The sequence below is a fragment of the Coffea eugenioides genome, chromosome 6 (genome assembly GCF_003713205.1).
Source record: "Coffea eugenioides isolate CCC68of chromosome 6, Ceug_1.0, whole genome shotgun sequence".
In the NCBI taxonomy this organism is placed as follows: Eukaryota; Viridiplantae; Streptophyta; class Magnoliopsida; order Gentianales; family Rubiaceae; genus Coffea; species Coffea eugenioides.
In genome coordinates, this window is record NC_040040.1 from 49,784,071 (window position 1) to 49,806,199 (window position 22,129).

The 22,129-nt window shown below is 33.5% G+C and overlaps 3 protein-coding genes across 3 annotated transcripts; all 3 read left to right on the forward strand.

Moving 5' to 3' along the window:
- Positions 1-5,321: 5,321 nt before the first annotated feature.
- Positions 5,322-8,265, forward strand: LOC113775243 (phospholipase A2-alpha). Its single transcript, XM_027320033.1, has 4 exons — positions 5,322-5,543; positions 5,625-5,667; positions 5,771-5,896; positions 7,945-8,265. Exons 1-4 carry the CDS (start codon positions 5,403-5,405, stop codon positions 8,130-8,132), a joined length of 498 nt encoding a protein of 165 aa, XP_027175834.1. The 5' UTR covers positions 5,322-5,402; the 3' UTR covers positions 8,133-8,265.
- Positions 8,266-9,446: 1,181 nt separating this feature from the next.
- On the forward strand, positions 9,447-13,058 carry LOC113774343 (putative late blight resistance protein homolog R1B-14). Its single transcript, XM_027318888.1, has one exon. It carries the CDS (start codon positions 9,447-9,449, stop codon positions 13,056-13,058), a length of 3,612 nt encoding a protein of 1,203 aa, XP_027174689.1.
- A 4,978-nt stretch (positions 13,059-18,036) lies between these two features.
- Positions 18,037-18,462, forward strand: LOC113774344 (transcription factor PAR2). The gene has a single exon (XM_027318890.1). It carries the CDS (start codon positions 18,037-18,039, stop codon positions 18,460-18,462), a length of 426 nt encoding a protein of 141 aa, XP_027174691.1.
- The last annotated feature ends 3,667 nt before the right edge of the window (positions 18,463-22,129 follow it).

Genomic DNA, 22,129 nt, shown 5'->3' on the forward strand with positions numbered 1-22,129 from the left:
GACGAAAAGAATACATAGAATATATTACAGATATATCTGATCTGAAAAATCATTAGAATTAATGGACTTACAAAATATAAACGATTACACTGTATTCTTTTATCTTTGACACATGTATTCTTTATGTAATCTGAACAAATTTTGCCTATGATTGTAACAACATTTTAAGGAGCTATTTGGTAATTGTTGATTAATCACTTTCACTATCACTTGCATTAACTAGTTAATGGTAATGGGTTTCAGTTGAAACCTATAGAGTGTTTAGTAAATAAAATTTTTAAGTATAGGTTTAACTTTTTTTTCCTTTTCCCTACTCTTTTTTCTTCTAAATTTCCCACTCTCAAAATCTTCTGGTATTTTGTAACTTTCTATTTTTTAATAAAAAAAATATGAGTTACTTGAGTAAGTGAATAATGATTCCCTATACAAAAAATAGTTAATCACTAAATCCATATAATGGATTTATATTACCCATTAACTCATTTCAATTAACCTTAAGCAAATGATAAGTATCACTATCATTAATTTTGAAACTCATTCCTTAATATGAACATGAATCCCAATTAACAAAAGCTGCGTAAGTTTGCTCTTTCCTATTATTCGCTAAAGGTCATGGGAAAATGGCAACACTCAATTCCTTATTTTATTTCTTTTCAAGATATCACTGTGAGGTGTGATGGGCCACCTTGAACAACAATTACATGAAATGGTGAAAGGTCTCAAGTCCCTAATGAAATGATTTTGACAAAGAAAGTTTACTTTATATAGCCACCTTGAAAATCAGGCCTTGGAAGATATTTTTGGAGAAAGGCAAAGGATCTTTAAGATCTTTTCTTTGACCAAAAGCAAAACAAAACATGTCTGCTGGCATGGGTCCATATGGAAAAAAAGCTTGACACTCGCGAGGATGTTTGACTGGTTTTGCAAGATGTCATCATCCCGTTGAATTGCAATTTTCATGATTTTTTATAAAAAAATTATCATAACGATTTAATCTATGTAAAAAATAAAAAATAAAAAAATGTGATCACCCGAAAATGACGTAATTTGCTGACAGAAAATCACAATCCAAGCAGGGCATCTTTTCTGTTTTTCAAAAAAAAAAAAAAAACAGATCTTTTCTGTTCATTTTGTCTTCTTTTCCATGCAACCACACAATTATGTCATGCACAATGTTAGACACCAGAATCAGAGAATCTTCTTTTTGACGGTAGAAGAGAAAAATTTATTGTGTGGACGGGGAAAAAATTACAAGCAAGGGATGTACGGATTTAAGGGTAGAATGGGGTGGATAAGAATTGAAAAGTCATAATCCAATGGTCCGTGATTTTTCTCAAAAAAATTTTACATTTTTTGTGAATATATTTTTTAATTAATTTTTTACATCACATACATCAAATTATTAAGGTATTTTTTTTATACAAAAACTCCTAAAAATAGCAATCAAAACAGGCTCACTTGAAAGAACCATTGAGAGACAAAGATGGTATACCAAAAGTTGTTTTGTATTGATCATTTTACAAAGCGTAGAAAAGTTTAATTTAGGGAGAAATAAAAACAAGATTTGAGCCAAAACCTCAATGTAAATAATATCACGTTAATTAATTGAAGAAGGCAAAATATTCTGGCAACAAATGTGACTGGACACTGTTCATTTTATTTCCTATTTTTCCTAATGCGATCTACAGACTTAATAAGTATTGATTTCCATTAATTACCTTAAAGGGAAGTCTGTTACTTACCCGTCAATAAAATCTTAATACAGCCTATGATAAAATCTCCTTATCTTAATTTATCAATTTCCATTTAAAATCATTCTTTTTAGGAGAAAAAGAAAAACAAAGAAAAATTCCACCATATAATAACAGCTAAGCAACACCTGTTAACCTCTGTCGGCACGTGGCAATAAAACAATATAATGGATTCAATAAGAGTATAGAAACAAAAGCAATTATGTTTTCTTTCCCTAAGAAAACTTTATTAAATTGACCTGTTCATGAGAATGCTTTTAATAAGAATTGAAAAAGAAAGCAAGGATTTTAGGGAATAGTAGAGTCAATTTTCCAAAAACAAATGTACGAGGATGAGTTTTTATTGATTTTAAAAAATATTTGTAACACATCTTCCAACCACCCTGTTATGTCACATGTACTTTTTCAAGAAAAAAAAAGGGACTATAATAAAAGTTCTCTAAAAATACCCAAGAAAATTATTTTTTTCTCTTATTTGCTTTTGTGCTAGAATTTAGAATTGTCAATAGGAGGAGAGAAATAAAATCTACAATATACCAACGAATAGCTCTTGCTGATTCTAATTAATTAACTTTTTGCAGAATCTTATGCAGCTGAGAACAATCCTTGAAACATACCTCATTGCAACAATGAAATGTGTATAAGAAGAAAAGTTCAAAAGAAAAAGAAAGATATTACTTATAGGACAAAAATCATTTAAGAGAAACAAATGAACTGCATTATTTTTTTGGTTGCATGAGTGACAAAATACTAATTACTCAATTAGGTTATCTTGTGTGTCCTTTGTGATTAAGGGTGTCAATTGGGTTTTTTAAGTCAGACTTTAGCAAGTTCAAGTTTGACTCACAAATTATATGAATTTTTGGGTTTTGGATTTTTGGGTTTCGAGCTCATATTAAAAGACTCAAATTCAACTCACACTATGATATGAATTTTGGTTTCAAATCGGGTTTGACTCAAACTTATAATTAAATATATAGTTATATATTATATATATTTTTTATAATTATGAATTAATACAAATATTTATATAATTTATTAACATTTTATGTCGTAATATGTATAATTATAAATTATAGATATTATTATATATATATTATACATATATAAATATACTCATGTATGGATCGAGTTTTAATCGAGCATGAGCCTAATATAGTTCAAACTCGACTCACATTTAATTCGAACCTAATATTAAGACCCAAGCTCTGCGTGGCTCAATTAAAGCTTAGATTCAGTGAGTTTTTTCAGGCTAAACTCGGGTTGACCCGACCCCATTGATAGTTCTATTTGTGATTAACGCTGCAAAATGAATATTCAACTTATAAAACTAGTTGGGAGATGGATTGAGTGATTCGGGAGAAGGAGTGTAAGTGAGAGGTTTTGGATTCAATTCCTCCCACTTGCACTAAAAAAAAATCTTATAAAACTAGTTGATGTTTGTTACCAATATAAGCTGAAACAGATCAGGTGGCGTAACATGAGTGCAAGGTTTTGCTTTAAAAGGTTACATTACCTACCGATCTTTCACGGATGCAGGTGGTGTAACATCCTGGCAATGTTCTTTGAGAAGTATTCTATAGATCTTTCTATTCTATTAACCACAAACAGACCAACAACAGCTAAATTGTAGAAAAAACTTGGAAGAAGCTAGTTGTAAAGGAGAAAGTAGCACGCAATATAGTTAGCAGTTTTTCTTTTTCTTTTCAAATTTCTTATAGTAATGTTGTTGGTTGGTGTCAACTTTTACTAATTGTAACTATACTTTTAAGGGAAAATTGTCAACTTTTATTAATGAACCTAAAAATAAAAAATAAAAAATTATAACATAAAAAAGAAAGATTAATCTTTCCTACATTATCATTGTATATACTGACGGTTTTATGTACCACCATATCATTTAAATTTAAATTTAAACACCAAAATTTATATTTATGATACACATCTAGATTCGCAAGCGGATATACTAACGGTGCATGAAAAGATTTACAAAAAAAAAAAACTCTACTATTCCAAGACAAAGAATGGTCTTTTATGTTATAATTTTTATTTTTTTGGTTTAATAAATGTCATGTGAATATGATGAAGTTGACCGAATGATCTATCGATTCTATTTTCGAAATTTATTACTGGATTATTGGATGGTTTGATTCAGATTGAAAATTAGGTTCAGGGATGTAATAGCTCTAATTTTTAAATGTCAGAGATGAATTTGCTTCATTTTAAAAGTGAGGGATGAAAAAAATATTTTTGCGAAATGTGAAGGATGAAACATGTCATTTTCCCTACTTTTAAAGCAAGAAACTACTCCAAAAGCACTTACTCCTCGTGGTATATATTTAATCGTACTGGGACATAAACCAAACAATTTTTTTGTACAACTCTTGTAATCTACTTTAGCATTTTCTTCTCAACATTTCTCGTAGCAGAATATAAGCCTTATTTTAACTGATTTAGCTCCGGTAGCTAGCTTGTGCATGTGAGATGGACCATCGGAAATGGAGCCTCTCTAATTTGAGTTCTGTACTTCAGTTGTTTGAATTGATAGAACTTCAGTGTAAACTGATACAATTTTGATATAAACATGAATTATAACTGAGTTGGTATGAAACTCACGATTATACTAAAAACATATTAGTTTACATCAAAATTATACTTCCTTCGTTCCACTTTGATAGTCCCGTTTCTTTTTTCACACAGTTTAAGAAAAAGTAGTTAACTTTGTTGGAAAAGTAAATTTAGATTGCTATTTTCCTAAAATACCCTCACATTAAATATGGTACAACTTTATGGGAACTTGAATTGATGGTAAAAAAAGAATCAACTCTAATTAAATGGGGTAGGTTTATAGTAACAACTACTTATATTGAATAAGAGTATTTTAGAAAAATTAAAATACAACTACATTCTTCAATTGGAAAGTGGACTACAATTTGGGACAGATGAAAAAGGAATACAGGACTATCAAAGTGGGACGAAGGGAGTATCAATTTATGTTCTGTACTTCAGTTGTATGAATTGATAGAATTTTCGGTGTAAACTGATACAATTTTGATACAAACATGAATTATAACTGAGTTGGTATGAAACTCACGATTATACTAAAAACAATATTGATTAATCTTTCCTACACTGTCAGTTTTGGATGATTGATAACCATGCAAAATTTGAATTTAGAATCCAACTTTTGCACATGTATCATGAATCTAACGGTGATAGTGTATACACTATTAGTATATATAAAATTGTGTCAATTTATACAATTAGACGGCTAGATAGAAATAAACAGAACCTCAAAGAGGCCCTGACCCTTGGAGGATATCAAAAACTCGTCAAGTTATTTAATCCACACTTAATTCAGTGTCGTAATAGAAACAAATTCTTGTAGTTGTTGGTGAGAAGTGTGATTACAGCAGCATAACACTACAAAAACATGTCACGAGACGTTACAAGACAAATGCCAACCTCTTTCCATGAGTCCTCTCTGACTCAGTTAATGCCCTTTTTCCTAAGCAATTAATAGTCGCCTTACACCATTCTTCTTCCACCCCCCCCCCCCCCCTTCCCAGAACCATATTATTCCTATAAATCAGAGCTTTTAAGCAAACCAAAGCTTCCATTTACATTTTTTTCTGCAAACTCATATCTTCAATGGCTTCTACTCCCCATGAGTCATTGAAGTCAGCAGCAGCAGCACAGTTTCTCACATTTGTGCTTTTCACCCTTCAGTTTTCTGCTATTCCTACTAATGCACTGAATATTGGTTTGCAATTAGATCCAGGCGTCAAATTGGTTTGCCCTCCAACTTCCTCCTCTGTTTAAATCACCCCTTTTGCTTCTCCTTTCAATAATTCCTGTTCTTGAATTTTGTAGAAAAAAGAGTGTAGCAGTACGTGTGAATCCACGTTCTGTGGAGGTAAAGAATCTTCCCTCTCAAATCCCTCTCAGCTTTTGTTAAATTTTTTTCAAGAAAATTGATCAATTTCTAAGTTTTCTTGGAAATTTTATTGAATTTGCAGTTGCTCCATTTCTAAGATATGGGAAGTATTGTGGGCTTCTGTATAGCGGTTGTCCAGGGGAGGCGCCATGTGATGGTTTAGACGCTTGCTGTATGGCGCATGATAAATGCATTCAAAGCAAAAACAGTAAGTCTTTTTATTTACTCCCTCCGTCCCACTTTGATAATCCAGTTTTTCCTTTTTGGTCTGTCCCAAATTATAGTCCACTTTTCAATTAAAGAATGTAGTTGTCTTTTAATTTCTCTAAAATACCTTTATTTAATGTAAGTTGTTATTACTATAAACTACTTTATTAAATATAGATTGTTAGTATTGAATATAACCTATCCTATTTAATGCATTTAGATTTTCCAAAACATATTGATATATGAAAAATCAACTTTATTTAATGTAAGGGTATTTTCTAAAGTTAACTATTTTTTCTTAAATTGTGTGAAAAAAAAACTAGGACTATCAAAATGGAACAGAGGGAGTATCAAAAAAGTGTAATTATAACAATTTTGGTAGTGGGGTATTTATCCTGAATTGCAAGATTAATAGCCGAAAGGGGGGGGGGGGGGGGAATAAAGGCTCTGTTTCAGTGATAGTTGGTCAAATTTTTTTAATTAGTATTGATTTTTCAAGAAAGATAATAAGGACAAAATAAAACACAGAGCAGGTATGTGTTTAAGCAAGTATATACTTTTATAAATTTATTGTAGATATAAATATTGTTCTTGCACTGTAACTCAATAAATAGAAAAAATAGATATACACAAATCTAAGAAACATACACAATTCCACAAAATGATGATCACACGGTTTAAAGTTTAAACCACTGAGCTCTTAGCTTAGTGGCCACCATCAAAGTTGGTGGGGTGGTGGGGTGGGAGGTTAGGGGATCAAACCTTCCCTCCCACCATTGGCCCAAAAAATATGGCAAGCCACTTCAAACGTCTCCCAGACGAGTGTATACTCTGATATTCTTATTGAAGACGTTATTTTTCATTTGCATAATTTCTTAGCTTGGGAGGTTTCTTGGACTTTTAGAAATAACAATACGGTCGCTCACCTTTTAGCTAAGAATATATTATGAATTCCAAATTCTTGTATGTGGAATGACTCTCTATCTTCCTTTGTTATTTCTGCTCTTGAAGCAGATTTAGTATGCTATTAATAAAATTTGCCTCTCTTTATTTATATATATATATATATAGCCTTTATCCATAGAGTAGCATTTTTCATCAAACTGGATCATTGATCCATAGACAATTCTGCATTCTTGTGTTTGTCACCTGTTGTTTATTATTAGTATTTTTCCAGAATGTGCTGTAATGCTACATATAATGATATTGTACTGCAAAGAACAGGTGCATAAGGTCTGAGTACAATTATATGACTTTTACACCAACTTCTGTGATAGCTACTAAATACAACAACTAAACAAAATTGAATTGAACCATGGCAGCAAGGGCAAGGCCCAGACAGACACAAAATTTTACCATTCAAATCATAGTTTAGTGCATTAAATTATGAAGCCCACAAAGGAAAATCCCAAAAAAAACAAAAGAAACTAATTTATCGCGTGTCCCTTTTTTGTTTTTTGGGTAAATTATATTTTACCCCCCTTGATTTAGCCTTTTTTTATATAACCCCCCTATAATTTCAAAAGCTATGTATAATCCCCTCATAGTTTGGATTAAAGTGTCAAAGTGACAGAAATAGTCACTCGTAACGGAACTTTTAAAAATGTCAAAACTACCCTTATAAATACATGACATATTAACCTCGTATGATTTTTATATTTTATCATATAAACCCTTTATGGTTTAATACTTTACCATATAACCCCCTTATGGTTTTCAAAATATACACATAACCCCCTTTGGTTAATAAATAATTTTCAACTTTACATAAAGGTATTTTTGATATTTTAGGTAACTCCGTTACGAATGATCTTTCCCGTCACTTTGACACTTTAATCCAAACCATAAAGGGGTTATGTATAGTTTTTGAAACCATAGAGGGGTTATGTAAAAAAATGCTAAATCACAGGAGGGGTAAAGTGGAATTTACCCTTAGTCAATCGATAACATTTACACTACTCTTATACTAGCCTGTACTAGGGGAGGGTCCAACTTTAGAAACTCATATTTTTACATTATATTTTTTGTATTTGTATTTGTATTGTGCAGATGACTATTTTAGCCAAGAGTGCAACCAAAATCTCCTCAATTGCGTGAATGGATTCTACAAGTCAGGTGCACGAACTTTTAAAGGGAACACTTGTTCAGTGGATGAAGTTGTTTTCCTTATGAGAAAGGTGATTGGCGCAGCCATATTGGCTGGAAGAATATTGCATCATAAACAAGATGGAGTGTAGAAATCTGTTTTAACTTTGTTGTTAATTGTAAACCTTTGTATCCTTTTGCTCTCTTTTGGTTCTAATTCTTTTATTTTTGTCAACCACTGTTATTAAAATGAAATCCAAATGGACTGAAGTTTGTTTTTCCTTACTTGTTTCACAATTTTGTGACCCTTTGAGTGAAAAATGAAAATAGGAACAAGTTTCAACCAAGTTCTGATAGACAAAGTTCATAAGGAGGAGTGAACTTTGAGAAACCTTTGCTGTTTTTCTAGCTTTCGAGCCATTGGGAGTCTTGGGAAAATTGCCAAAGTAGTTTCTCACATTTTGTTCTGTCGATATTTGTGGTTTGTACTTCTATAACACTTCACTTTTAAAATGATGAATTGGTCCCTCACAGATCCAAAACCTTCATCCCAAACTTGTTTTTGGTTACATTTGCCTAAAATTAATAAACACGTACACCAATTTTTTGGACCATGAAAAGAGCATCCACCCAAATTTTAAACGCAAAAAGTTGCATCTTAGTTATACATGGTTAAATTATCGTTAAAGAATACCATTACCAATCAAGCTTGAAAATCTTCTAGTTCTAAAAATTAAGACTCTAGAATCCTTCCTTGTAATCTGTGATTTTTTTCCTTCAAAACCACTTAAAAGGAATCAACTCACAACAATCTGGATTGTCAACACATCTAGCTTTTTTGGGTCAATTCATCCAAGGTACATTTGAGTCAGAGATTGAGCTCTCGCAATTCCTTCAAAGTTGCTCGTTTCATTGCCTTCTCTTGTGGAAGGTTTACCTTTTCCTCTTTATTCTTTGAAATCTTGAATGCTTCAAGTTAGTTATCATTGACTCTTTCATATTTGAACTTTCAATGCCCACTATGTTAAATTCACGTCGACTATTGGGGTTGGTCCAGTGATTTGTTGTCAGCTTTAAGGTTCGAATCGTGGGCTTTTTTGCCGTCTTTATGCCAGCAACGATGCTAAACTCCATGTTTTACACATCTCAATATAAAAACTCATTAGAACGGCTCAATTCACAAGCCGGCACATTTTAATGGGTTTAGAATGAGAGAAAGCAGATGTCCATTTTTAACAATTTAATACCTTAATTAAATTTCACAAAAATAAACTTCTTACAAAAACCAAAAGGAAAAAAACGGAGACATCTGTACATCTGTTCGATACAGACGATGGACATAGTAGCCGATTAGAGTGCCAAATTTAATAGCGGGTCCTCCGGGGAATTGTCTCTTTTGAGAGCCCTGCTCTAAATTTGCTTTATAGTCTGTGGAAAAAAATCAAAGAGTACTAAGAAAAGAAGAAATGTTTCCTACTTGTGTTGATTGTGTCTTAAAAACACTGGAACTGCAGCTGGCCGATCCATGCTTAACTCTTCGAAGGAAACATCCAATCCAAAATCTCCAGATGGAGTTGAGGTTCCTGAAGTGCTATTTCTGGTGCTTTTCAACTCTTGCAGGTGCGGATTTGAACTTTCCCATGAACAATGTTTGGGCCGGAATTGATTTTAGTCTTTCTATAAACTACAAGAGATATTATACACATTTCCATCGTGCTGTGTCTACAGCACTAGCAAAAGTTCAGCTTTATAAGCCAAAGATCAGAAAATCCTGTATTGCTTTTTTAGAACGCTCACCTGTATTAATCCAGCCTCGCAAGATTTATGATATGGTTGAATTCCTGGACTGCATCATCGAGAATCTGGAGTATCTAGTCAGCTCAAAAGCCAACATGAATCTTTGGGTGAAGGAGCAGATGGGATCCTCGGAAGAGAAGCTCAGGTTGTTGAGATCACTTCTTGTTCTCGCGGAGATAAGGTGCAGTAGGCATGAAATTTTGATTGATCATCTCTTGGTTCACAATCAAGCTTGGATTAATAGCATTGCTTGCCAATCACTTTTGCTGTGGATAGATCCTATGGATCAGAACAATCAGAAGGTGATAGAAATGCATCTCCAACATACTTATAGTTCTCTGACAGCTAAAGTTGTTGGTAGCTACATCGATATATTCTTACGAATTCTACCAGCTTCCATTAGAGATTATAATTACAGAGAAGTTCTTGAAGAGGGGTTAATATTCTTGCTTGCTTTTCTGATGGAATCACCAAAGAAAGGGGCTCTGACACCAACAGGTGTCTCTGTCGATGAGGTTAGATTTCTCATGCACTCATTCCTTTCAGGGAGGAGGAAAGAGCACATTGCAAAAGATAGGGATGTTTTTCCAGATTATGTAGAAGAATTCTTATTGGAGATCAATAAAGTCAAGGCAAAGGCAAGGGAGTTTTATACCCAAGATATTCATAAGTTGAGGTGGTTCAAGTCTCCCTTGACAAATGGAATTGGATTCATTGATTCTCTGTTGGAAAAACTGAAGGAAACATTGGAGGGCAAGGCAAAAGTGTTTTCCTTTGGAAGACATCAAGTTGGAGCAATCCAAGAGGAGCTGAAATCCGTCAGGCCAGATCTCAACAATATATTGGAGCTGAAAAATGACTGTGAGGAACTCAGTGCTCTTTGGACACAAATTGTCAATGTGGCATACCGGGCAGAACATGTTATTGACTCTTGCTTGATTGGAGATGGTCAAATTTGCTACCATGTTATATGTCTTTCTGATGTCATAGAAGAAATTAAGCTCATTAAAAATGAGTTTAGGAAAATCAAAAGTAAGGAAGTCTACATCAGAAAAATCAGTGGCAACAAGGACTCAAGTAGGACGCTTCCAGCTCGAGCTAATACTTCAAAACTTGATGAAATTGTGGTGGGGTTTAAAGATGTAGCAGAAACAATAATGGATAAACTCAGGGGAGGATCAGCACGGCGTGACATTGTTACAATTGTGGGCATGGCAGGACAAGGTAAGACAACTTTGGCTAAGACAATTTATAATGATCCTTTAATTCAGTATGATTTTCACATAAGTGCCTGGTGCTGCATCTCTCAAGTATATAAAAAGAGAAAGTTACTGCTTGACATTTTAAGTCATATTGTCACACGTGATACAATAATTACAATGAGTGATGAAGACCTAGGTGAACGGCTTTGGAAATGTTTGAAGGGACATAAGTACCTCATTGTTATAGATGATATTTGGGATAGCAAGGCCTGGTATGACATTGAAAGATTCTTCCCAGATGACAACAATGGAAGTAGAATTATGTTTACGTCTCGAATCCACGATGTGGCTTTGCAAGTTAAGGCCAACTCGAAACCACATCATCTTCGTCCACTATCTAATGACGAAAGTTGGGAGTTACTTGAAAAGAAGCTGCTAGAAAAAGGTGATTGTCCATCACATTTGTCCGAGGTTGGTGAGCACATTGTGAAACTGTGTAAAGGGCTACCTCTGGCAATTGTTGTTATTGCAGGTCTCCTTACAAGGGAGACACATAACAAGATTAATTGGAAGCAAATATCTGAACATCTAGGTTCAAGACTTGCAAGTGAAGGGTACATGGACATATTAGAGCTAAGCTACATGCATTTACCGGATCATCTGAAAACATGTTTTCTTTACTTTGGAGCACTTTTTGAAGATAAAGTAATTAGCGCTCAAAAGTTGATCAAACTATGGATTGCAGAAGGATTTGTACGAAGAACTGGGATAAAGAGATTGGAAGATGTGGCCAAGGAGTACTTTATGGATTTAGTCAGGAGAAGTCTAGTAATTGTTACAGGAAGAAGTTCCACAGGCGGAATCAAAACATGTTACATTCATGATCTTTTCCGTGATTTGTGCTTAGCAAAAGCAAAAGAAGAATACTTTTTTCAGTTGGTCAGCATCTCTGGTGGACATGATCTTCCTCATTTTTTACTGAATCCCGTTAATTATGACCAATATCGGTTAATGGTTTATGGCGATTGGGATCATTTTGTCAAGTCCAGACCTGATGGCCTTCGCATCCACTCTCTTCTATTCTTCGCTGCAAATTCTTTGAATCTATTCCCTTGTTCTAATGCCTCTATATCTTTTGACAGATTCAAGCATCTTAAGGTGTTACATTTGGGCGGCATCTTTTTTGGCAGTTATTTTCCAACTGAAATTACAGTGTTAGTTCTATTGAGATACTTGGAAATCAGGGGTATGTTTAAAAATGTCCCTTCATCAATACTGAACCTCAAGACCCTTGAAACTCTTGTAATCAAATCTGTGACATCGATTGTGTTCCCAGCTATCATCTGGAAGATGAAAAGTTTGAGGAATGTGGATGTCAAAACTGACTTTGTTTTTGCTGAGGATTATGACAGTTTTGATTCATTATCAAACCTGGAAGTTCTGTCAACAATTAGGATTTCTCATCCACAAGTTACAATGAAGCTATTTGGAAGGTTACCAGCACTTCGAAAACTCAGCTGCATATTCGTAAAATCACAGTCAGGCGTCAGCTGCCCTTTTGAGTATCGATCATTGTTCGACTCCTTGAGAAGGCTAGAGTCCTTGAAAATAATTCAATGGGAAGCTTCATGTCTCGGGTTTGATCAATTCCGAGCATTTGGAATTCCAAGAACTCTCAAAAAGCTGACTTTGTCAAGGCTTGGCCTGCCCTGGTGGGCAATTTCAGCAATTGGACAACTATCCAATCTTGAGGTTCTCAAATTAAGAGAACATGCTTTTTCAGGTCCAAAATGGGACGTAGAAGATGTACAATTTCCAAACCTCAAACACTTAGAACTGTACAATTTGAACATTGAAAAGTGGATTAATGTCTCAACTGAGTCCTTCCCCTGCCTACACCGGCTTGTTCTGAGACATTGTTACAGACTTGAGGAAATCCCACCTTGTTTTGGAGATGTTCCCACCTTGAAGATGATTGAGGTTCGTTTCTGCAGCGCAAGAGTCAGTAATTCAGCCAAAAGCATCCTCTGTGAACAACTGGACATGGGAAATGAGGACCTTGAAGTCCTGATATCTTAAGTTGATGCTAGTTTCCGACTGGAGAATTCAATATGGTGCCCATCTTATTCAGCAGAAGTAAGCAAATCAACTTTTTCTTTTTTGTCTTGCAAAAGCATCTTATTCGATGTGGTGCCATCTTATTCATAAGTTTCTCGTCTTAGCAATTGCATTGATAGCTATAAATTAATGCTGTGCATATTTACTGAGTTTACACTTTTATGGTGCACATGTAAGACTTTAGCATACCCAAGTGTACTCGGTATTAATTATAATCTTATGGGTAAATTAAATATAACTCCCTTACAATTTTGCATAATTCCAAATGACTCTTTTAAGGTTTCAAAATAGCTATATAACCCCCGTGGTTTTATACAAAGTGAAAAATGGACTAAATGCACAATCAGTTAAGTTGCGGCAAGTATATGAGATGCATTCTAAAATTGCATGTGATGAAAGCAGAATATCTACTTAACTCCTTATGATTTACATAAATATCTACTTTACCCCCTATAGTTTTTGTATTTATCCACGCAATCCCCTTGTAGTTTTATATAAGGTGACTAAATCGTCATTTGATTTAGCATTTAAGTAACGACACTATTAGTATTTCAACTAATGACATTTTATAGGCTATTTTTAGTCAAGTTTCCATTTTACTTGAAATCACAGGAGAATAAAGTTGACATTTTGAAATGCTAGGGGATCATATGGTAATATATGAAACCACAAAGAGTTATTTGTAATTTACCCTAATCTTATATGAGATGAAAAAAAAAAACCCCCAATTTAACTTCGGACCATGATTAAGAACTTGGGATTCCACCTTAAACCTAGTTGGCAATGAACAGGAGTGGCCAGCATCTTATCAATTCGGCTGGTCGAAACATCTCATAAATTCGGCTGGAGATCCTTAGACAACCTTAAAACTCTAATATAATTGATATTTTCCCACAACACAGTCTTAATTTTATAGCTCCTTGTTGCATATGTTCTTATTATTGCAAAGCTTGCATTATAAAGATGCAAACTTACCTCATGTAGCATCCAAAATTGCTTGGATTAAAAGGTTTGTGCTTTGGTACATTAAAAATTTGTGCATGGTATTTGTAAATCAAGATCTTGGAAGATTAAGAACTAAGCTGAGCACCTGCACTTGCTAAGTTGCAATTTAAAGTTCTGAATGCTAAGAACTCATATACAAGTACTATTACAAATAATTCTAGCCCTTTTCTGCATGGTTGAATCTTCTTGATATTCCATTTTCTCTGCTCAGGATCAAGTTTCTGTCAAGCAATCAGACTACCTCAATCTGGTCCAGCATTTGTTAAACCGGACTTGTCAAAATCAACCATTTGATAGAATTCAAAGGCCAGTAATGTTCTATTGTGGGTTCTGTGCGAAACAAAATTTTGGATTCTATTTCCTTTGCTAGCACCATGCCAAAACCAGGGTTACCATTTTGATGCAATGTGTCAGCGTGCAATTTCTGTTCCCAGTCTTTTTGGTATCATCGAGTAGTCGTTTGTTTTGTACTAGTAAGCGACCTTGTCTCGTTTACTCTGTTTTGTCTTTACAATTGAAAATCTCAGGTTATCATAATTTTTCTGAGAAAACTAATTATAGGTATGCATTCAATTACAGTAATTAGACATTGAAATAAGTATTATATATTAAACATAAATAACACCAATATCATTTCTCATCCAGTATTCTTCACTACGACAGCTATTTCTAAACCAGAAAGATCACAAGAGTTATATATATATATATATATATATATATGAATTTGCCACAACACCTCTCCCCCCAGGGTCTACAAATTCATGTTTTGGTCCTCTAATGGCGTGAAAGTTTTCTTTAATATGCTTTACAACTACAATCTTATGGGCTCCTCAAAATTAAATTTTTTTTTAAAGTTATTTATAAGGGATAATTTTAGAAACCTCCCCTGAGGTTTCTAATAATTTCACTTGGCTCCCCTAAGATTTTAAAAATTATACCTACCTCCACTGTCCATTTAAAATAACAATATTAACCTTAATATTTTTAATAAAACTCTCTTGTTGCCTTGTTTATGAAGAGGATGGATTTTATGATTTTTTTTTTTTACCATTTTCCTTCTTATTCATTTCTCTTATATTTCATTAGAAGTATAGAAGAACTATCAATATTGTCCCTAATACATATTCAAATTGAACGTTAAACTAGTAATTTTTTTTGATAACTTTTAATATCCTCCAATTTTTTTTGTAGCTCTTTTTTTGGGGTATCAAAATCAAGGATAAGTCAACAATAATAAAAAACAAATGGCCCAAAATCATTACCAAATTATGATAGTTCCACCACTAAACTAGTCCATAAAATTTTATTAAAAAAAATAATCCATAAACTTTAAAAGAAACAAAATAGCACTTTTTCTCTATCTTAAAAAGAATTTATATTCCTAGTAAAGCACTATGAAAAATACCCTATTATAGCAAAATATTTATTGTTATAGTTAATTATTAAATAACAAATATTAGTATGAAAAACTTGATACTCTTTTTATTTAGAAGAACAAATTGAACTTTGTAAAATAAGGGCATTTTAGGGTATTCATCAAATTTTTTTTACTCTATTTTAAAGTTTGGTTACCAAAGTGTCAAATCAAAGGAGGTAAGTGTAATTTTTAAAATATCAAGAGAACTAAGAGAAATAGTAAGAAACCTCAAGGGATGTTTCTGAAGTTATCCCTATTTATAAAGCATATGCATGTATGAAGTTCACCCGCTCAAGCCAAGGATCCTAGTTCCGTCATTGATTGATATTTCATATAATTTGATAGAAGTTCCCCTTTAACAATTGTCTTATGTGAGATATTGTTAATTAAAAAAAAAGTTAGAATTTTCATGAAATATGCTTGTGAAAAGTTCTACGGTCTAATCAGAACCCTATACAGACTAGAAGCTCGAACAATTATCTTTGAACAATTGCATATTCGAACAGTAATTATAGACCAAAGACCTATAAATTTACACTTGAGTCTAAATATGTATATTTTTCATGTAACATCTACAACAAAGATTGACCTTTGAAATTTAATCAGACAAATGATATCAACGATCCATATGCTAAATTGTTTTTCTACAGATTGCATTGGTGTCATCCAACATAAGTACGTATGAACCACATTCTTGTTCAGACAAGCACTGACAGATGTTCATCCACAATTAGCTTCTCAGGAGTGCAAGGTAAGAATCGGTTATAAGTTAGGGATGCAAAGTGGATTAGTCCAATCTATACTGCAATTTTAGTTAGAGAAACTTTGACAGGTATGAGATATCCATTGAGGGTTGGCCTCTCAATATGAATTCTTATTTAATCACTAGCTAGGCTTCCTGTCTGGGGAACATGGAGCCTAATATACAAAATATACAGGCTTGACTTTGATCAACCGCCTCAACTCAGTGCTCTAAACGGCCAATACGTGGACAAATGCCACTTAAATTGAGCTGGAATCAAGAAATGGAAGGCCTCTGAACTCCACCTTTCCCAACCCTCTCCGCATTATAACATGTAATCTACCAACATATCCATTGAACTTGGAAACATAAGTCGGAAGAAGGAATATTATCCAGGTTGTACATTTTGATGAGGTGCATGAGGAGGAGGGTGGTGAATGTGATGAAAGCGGGCGGTGGTTCAAGAATCATGTGATGAAAGGGGGAGGATGTGGATCAAGGAAGTTTGGCTATTGTAAAGAATCATGTGGATGCATGTGGATTGATTGATTGAGCTGGAGAACATGCTTACATCTCATTGCAATTTGCTCTAGGTGTACTTGGCCCTCCTTGCACCCTCCAACTTCCATGGCTCCAACCAACATTCGTTCATATCCCATATTCCCACGTTCCTAATTTCCCATCACCTTGGAAGCTAGGCTAATTGCTTCTGTGCAAAGCAATCATTTTGTAACAGAGGACCCACAGAAACTTTTCATTTGAATGTTGGATTAATTTCACAACAGCCCCTCCAAAGGTCCGACTTTATCGCTTTGCCCCTTGAATGTCTAGTTACATCAATTTCCTCCATGTGACATGTAAATTTTCTCAACCAAACTGAAATACATTAAGTAGATAATGTCCAATTCCTCTTTCAGTTTAAAATGACACATTTAAAGTCTTATTTTGTTTTGAAAAATACCCTTATGTGTATGTGCAAGTGCAAGGCATTTTCTATGCACGCAACTCTATTAGGCATCTAATTTTTTTTTCTTCTTTTGATGATATGTACAATAGTTGTGCGTATCGAAATTCATCGAAAAATGGCATTTTTTTGAAAAGAAAAATCATGCTTGAAATATTTAGTGCTGATTTGATTGATTCGTCGATAACATGTGCATGCCATGTAAGCAAACAAAAGAAGGATGGGGACTTATTTGTCGATTGTTTTTAATTGAAAAAACATTTGAAGACTACATGAGAGAAATTGATGCAATTGAAAATTCAAGAGGGCAAAGTGATAAGACTTCGTTCGTGTTGGGGGTCCCTTTTAAAATTAACCCTTGAAAGTTTTCTCAAGTCTTTCCAATCTAAAATATGTAAATTTCCTTGATGCAATTTTTTTTTAATTTCAAAAAAGCACACTTCATCCATACATTTCGGTAGAGTGCACCAACAACAATACAAGATTGATCATTGAGAAAAAAGAATCACATTGCATGAGATAAATAAATGAAGAGATGCATATTTTATATAATTTTCACCATTTATATCCTATTAGTGCATGTACATAATTACATAATAGACCCCTATAATATACCCCTATCCTCAACATGCATGCATGTGCACACCGATGCCTGAATCGACTCCATCTAACAATTGTTTAGGCTTTCAATCCATGTGGCCGCAAGACAGTATAAAATCCCAACAAGGGTTGCCTCGCTATCCACAGCAATTTCATCTTCTTATCCATCTCAGTCTTCTGTGGTCTCTTGAAGTTGATCAGACCATCTATCATGGGCGTTCCTAATCAACCTTTCCTCATTTCCAGCAATCTCTTAATCAAAGGAAAGTGCAATTTAGTCAATCCTTTGTTGAGCAAAGTCCTAGAACTCCAAGACAAGAAGAGAAGATGTGCAGCTGATCATTCTGGCTTCAGAAATGGCCGCAATACGAAGATGAAGATCAGGTCTCGAACAAGGTTTCTGATGATGAGGAGGGCTTGTCTGGAACGTCGAAGACGGGGGCCTGTAGGAACTTCTGGCAATGGGATTCAAAGAAAAGTGAGGATCCTCAAGAAACTAATACCAAATAGCGAGTCAAGGGAAATTGATGCTCTTTTCCAAGAGGCTGCTGATTATGTTTTAGCGTTGCAGATGAGAGTCAAAGCAATGCAGATTATGGTTAATCTGTTGTCAGGTTCTGGTGATCATCAAGATTAAAATTAATTATCTGTATTGTGTGTAAAAGTTTTAGAAGCCATTGATATGTTAATTCTTTGTTATTCAATTTTTTTTCCTTTCTTTTTTTTTTTGTTATGGTATAATTTCTTAGAGTGACTTGAACGCAACAGCTGGTTTTAGAATCGTTGCATGTGTTTTGAAATCATGTTGATTATTGCCCTCATAGATTGGAGGTGCCACATTCTAGTAAAAAATTTCATAAAAAACTCTGAAGTTTTCTTTGATTGACTTGTTACTTGTTCGTGTACTAGATTTTTTTTTTTTCTTTAACCTCCCTCTCTTTCCTACATTCTATTATCAGATCAAGATTCAAATTCTGAACCTGATAACGAGGAGAATGTAAACTCAGATCTTGATTAAATTTGATTTGTACATTTTAGGGAGTGGTTCACACATAGCAGCAGCAGCAGCCGATCAACGCGAAATCCTTTGAATTAGTACGCCTTTAAAATTAGGCAAGTAAAAATGGCACGATTAAAGACGTGGTTTAATAACTCCAAAGAAGCCAAAACATATTTGCAATTCGCACCTACAAGGGCAAACATAATGGAACTCATTTAGCTTTTTCACCGCCATTTGATCCATCACAAAATCAACGCGAAATCCTTTGAATTAGTACGCCTTTAAAATTAGGCAAGTAAAAATGGCACGATTAAAGACGTGGTTTAATAACTCCAAAGAAGCCAAAACATATTTGCAATTCGCACCTACAAGGGCAAACATAATGGAACTCATTTAGCTTTTTCACCGCCATTTGATCCATCACAAAATTAATTCGAGACACGATTTCGTTTGATTTTTATGAATTTTCATGCTAAATACATATTTTAGGAGAGTATTGTTTGCATTTCAGAATGGAGATCAGAATCATAAACCTCACTATGTGTATGAAAGTGTATGAATTGTCGAAAACAAATAGGCTTCTTTTTTTTTTATTTCTTTTCACAATCGCCAGATTCAGCATTCGAACCCTAAATTTAGTAGTGAGAAGAATTCTAAAAACCCTCCTCTAGCAAGATAGATTTCATATTATGAATACGTTTATAAATCTAAATCCCAAATTATAATTGGGGAGTAATGATGTACAAAATCAAATATTTTCTTTCCCATTGAGTGATTCTATTGATGGTATATCCAACGATAAGAATGGAGTATCATTAACTTTGATATTGATTCATTGGCATACATACCCATTTACCAAACACTGCTTACCATTATGAAGTGGTTCACTTTTTTTTCTTTTCCAAAATAAAAACTTTGAATTGGTTAACATGATCATTGGCAATGCTTTCACCTTTGTCAACCAATTTAGGATATCCAATGGACCCTCCCTAAAGGATGAAGAAGAATCCCTGTGGGCCTACATGACAGCCCATCAGCACTGATTCTGTGCTCAGCAACAAATTTGGGCCTCCTTCATTGGAATTATTCGGCACGAGTGAAGACTGAAACTGGGCCCCCGTCTGATATGTCGTCTTTCAGATTAGATTCCATGCCTGACAATGTCCAACACATGAAATTCTTTTGTTTCTTTTTTGTTCACCAACTATAATATATAGGTTGAGTTGAGTTTTCTTCCATTCTCCGGTTGATATAATTCTTAACAATAACTAAATATAAACTCATAAAGGTTTAGGATTTGTAGGCCCCCTTTTTTAAACATAAAAATTTTTTTCATAGAAAATTGCAAACTAAATAAGGTTTTAAAATTCTCTTCGTTGCTAGGTTCAAGGTTCGAATTTTGAGTCTGTAGTTAAGAGTTGGAAAAACGTGAGAAGTGGTGAGATGGTTTAAAAAAAAACTCATAAAGTTAAATTTTACTTAGGTACATTTAGAGGTGTCAAAATGGGTGACTTGGGCGGGTTTGGGTTGGGTAAAATGGGTAATGGGTATAAATGAATCAACCCATTTATACCCATTTAATTAGATGGGTATAAATGGATAAGTCAAAAAATGAATTGGGTAACCCAATTACCCATTTATAACCCATTTATTTTAATTTTTTGTAAACTCATTTAAATTTATTTTTTCAAACTAAGTTATCAATTTATACCGCTCTTTGTACCCACCATTAATTTTAAATATTTACTTATAATGTTCAATAAGCCTAATTACCAATTTTTTTCCATTTATACTCTATGTCACAAAATTACATATTATTTAATAATTGAATAATAAGAATAAAAAAATTTGAACTAAGTACTATAAAAGTTAATATAAAAACTTAATCGAAAAATTTTGAACCCCTCACATTTTTTTCATATATAAATTTAAAATTTCATTTTAGAAAGATAAGAAAAGTGGCTAAAACTTGTCATAAATTGGTAATGCTAAAAAGTGAGCAAGTTAACAAATTAAGAGAAAATAAAATAATAAGATAAAACCAACAAATAATAATAATAGTGAAACAAAAGTAGTTAACATCATGACAAAATGAAATATTTGAAAAAAAAAGGGTGGGGGAAGAGAAGAGACTTAGGGGAAGAGAATTCTAAATGAGTTAATTGAGTTTGACGGTGGTATTATTGGATAACCCATTTATATTCATATACAAAAATTTAAGATACCTATACCCACCTATTCATGGGCGGGTATAGGTAAATTTAGTTAAGTGGGTTGGTTTGCCACCTATAGGTACATTGAATCTTATAAGAAACATTCCTATGAAAACAAAAGCAAACAAAAAAACTCAATTGAATATGTACTATTTCCATAAGTAATAAAGAAAAATCTTGTTTTACGTTCACCACTCCATTCTCAACTCTGATTCCAATTGATGCCTTTGATAAACTAGAGACAGAGATCATCCTTCATTGACTTATTTTTTTATAAATGGTTAGCGTTTTTTTTTTCCCAACTTGTTAGGTCCTTCGATCTCTTCATTAGTCCTCAAACCGATTTAATTAGGTGTAATTATCACTTTTGCCCCACAGAAAATTCATTTTATCTCAAAATTTTCTTACTAATTTCAAGCTCACATAAATTTGACATGTTCTATAAATAGCATCTTCATATTATCTGTTGATTTAATTTTCTTGTGTTTTGATGCAAAATGATTTTAAAAAAACGAGCATGAAAATGTAGAAATGCAAACAGTCATATCAAAAGGCAAAAGGCATGAGGCATGGACATTGCTTGGTAGCATAATTTGTTGGTCACTGGTTAATCTCACATGCTCAACTATTACTGGATTGGCATATGTGTCTAATTGGATGCCTAAAAATTGTTCATTTTTTTTCCTTTTATCAATCATCTAATTTGGCCTCTCAAATTTTAAGCTTAACAGTGCCTATGCTATTGAATTTTCAATTTTCTGAATTCAGCTTTAATTTGTCCCTAATGCCAAAACCAATTAAAAAAGTTCTCATTTCTTCCCGCTAAGATTTAGTTTAATGTTAATTAGGCCTTGGCTAGGCATGTCAATGGATTGGATTTTATCCAAAATCAACCCAAACCCAATATATTTGGGTAGGGTTTGGATTTAATTTCTTAAATCCAGACCCTACCCAGACCTAGATCTTGTGAGAGAGTCGTGGGGTCTGGATAAGGTTTGGTTTTCTAAAATTCATATCCAAATCTAGACCCATACCAGACATTAATTAGACCCATATATATTTAATTAAATAATATATATTAGTAAATTTAT

Coding starts and splice junctions, on each gene's coding strand:
- LOC113775243 (XM_027320033.1), top strand. CDS start 5,403: ATGGCTTCTACTCCCCATGAGTCATTGAAGTCAGCAGCAGCAGCACAG. Junction 5,544..5,624: donor TAGATCCAGGCGTCAAATTG/GTTTGCCCTCCA, acceptor TGAATTTTGTAG/AAAAAAGAGTGTAGCAGTAC. Junction 5,668..5,770: donor TGAATCCACGTTCTGTGGAG/GTAAAGAATCTT, acceptor TTGAATTTGCAG/TTGCTCCATTTCTAAGATAT.
- LOC113774343 (XM_027318888.1), top strand. CDS start 9,447: ATGTTTCCTACTTGTGTTGATTGTGTCTTAAAAACACTGGAACTGCAG.
- LOC113774344 (XM_027318890.1), top strand. CDS start 18,037: ATGGGCGTTCCTAATCAACCTTTCCTCATTTCCAGCAATCTCTTAATC.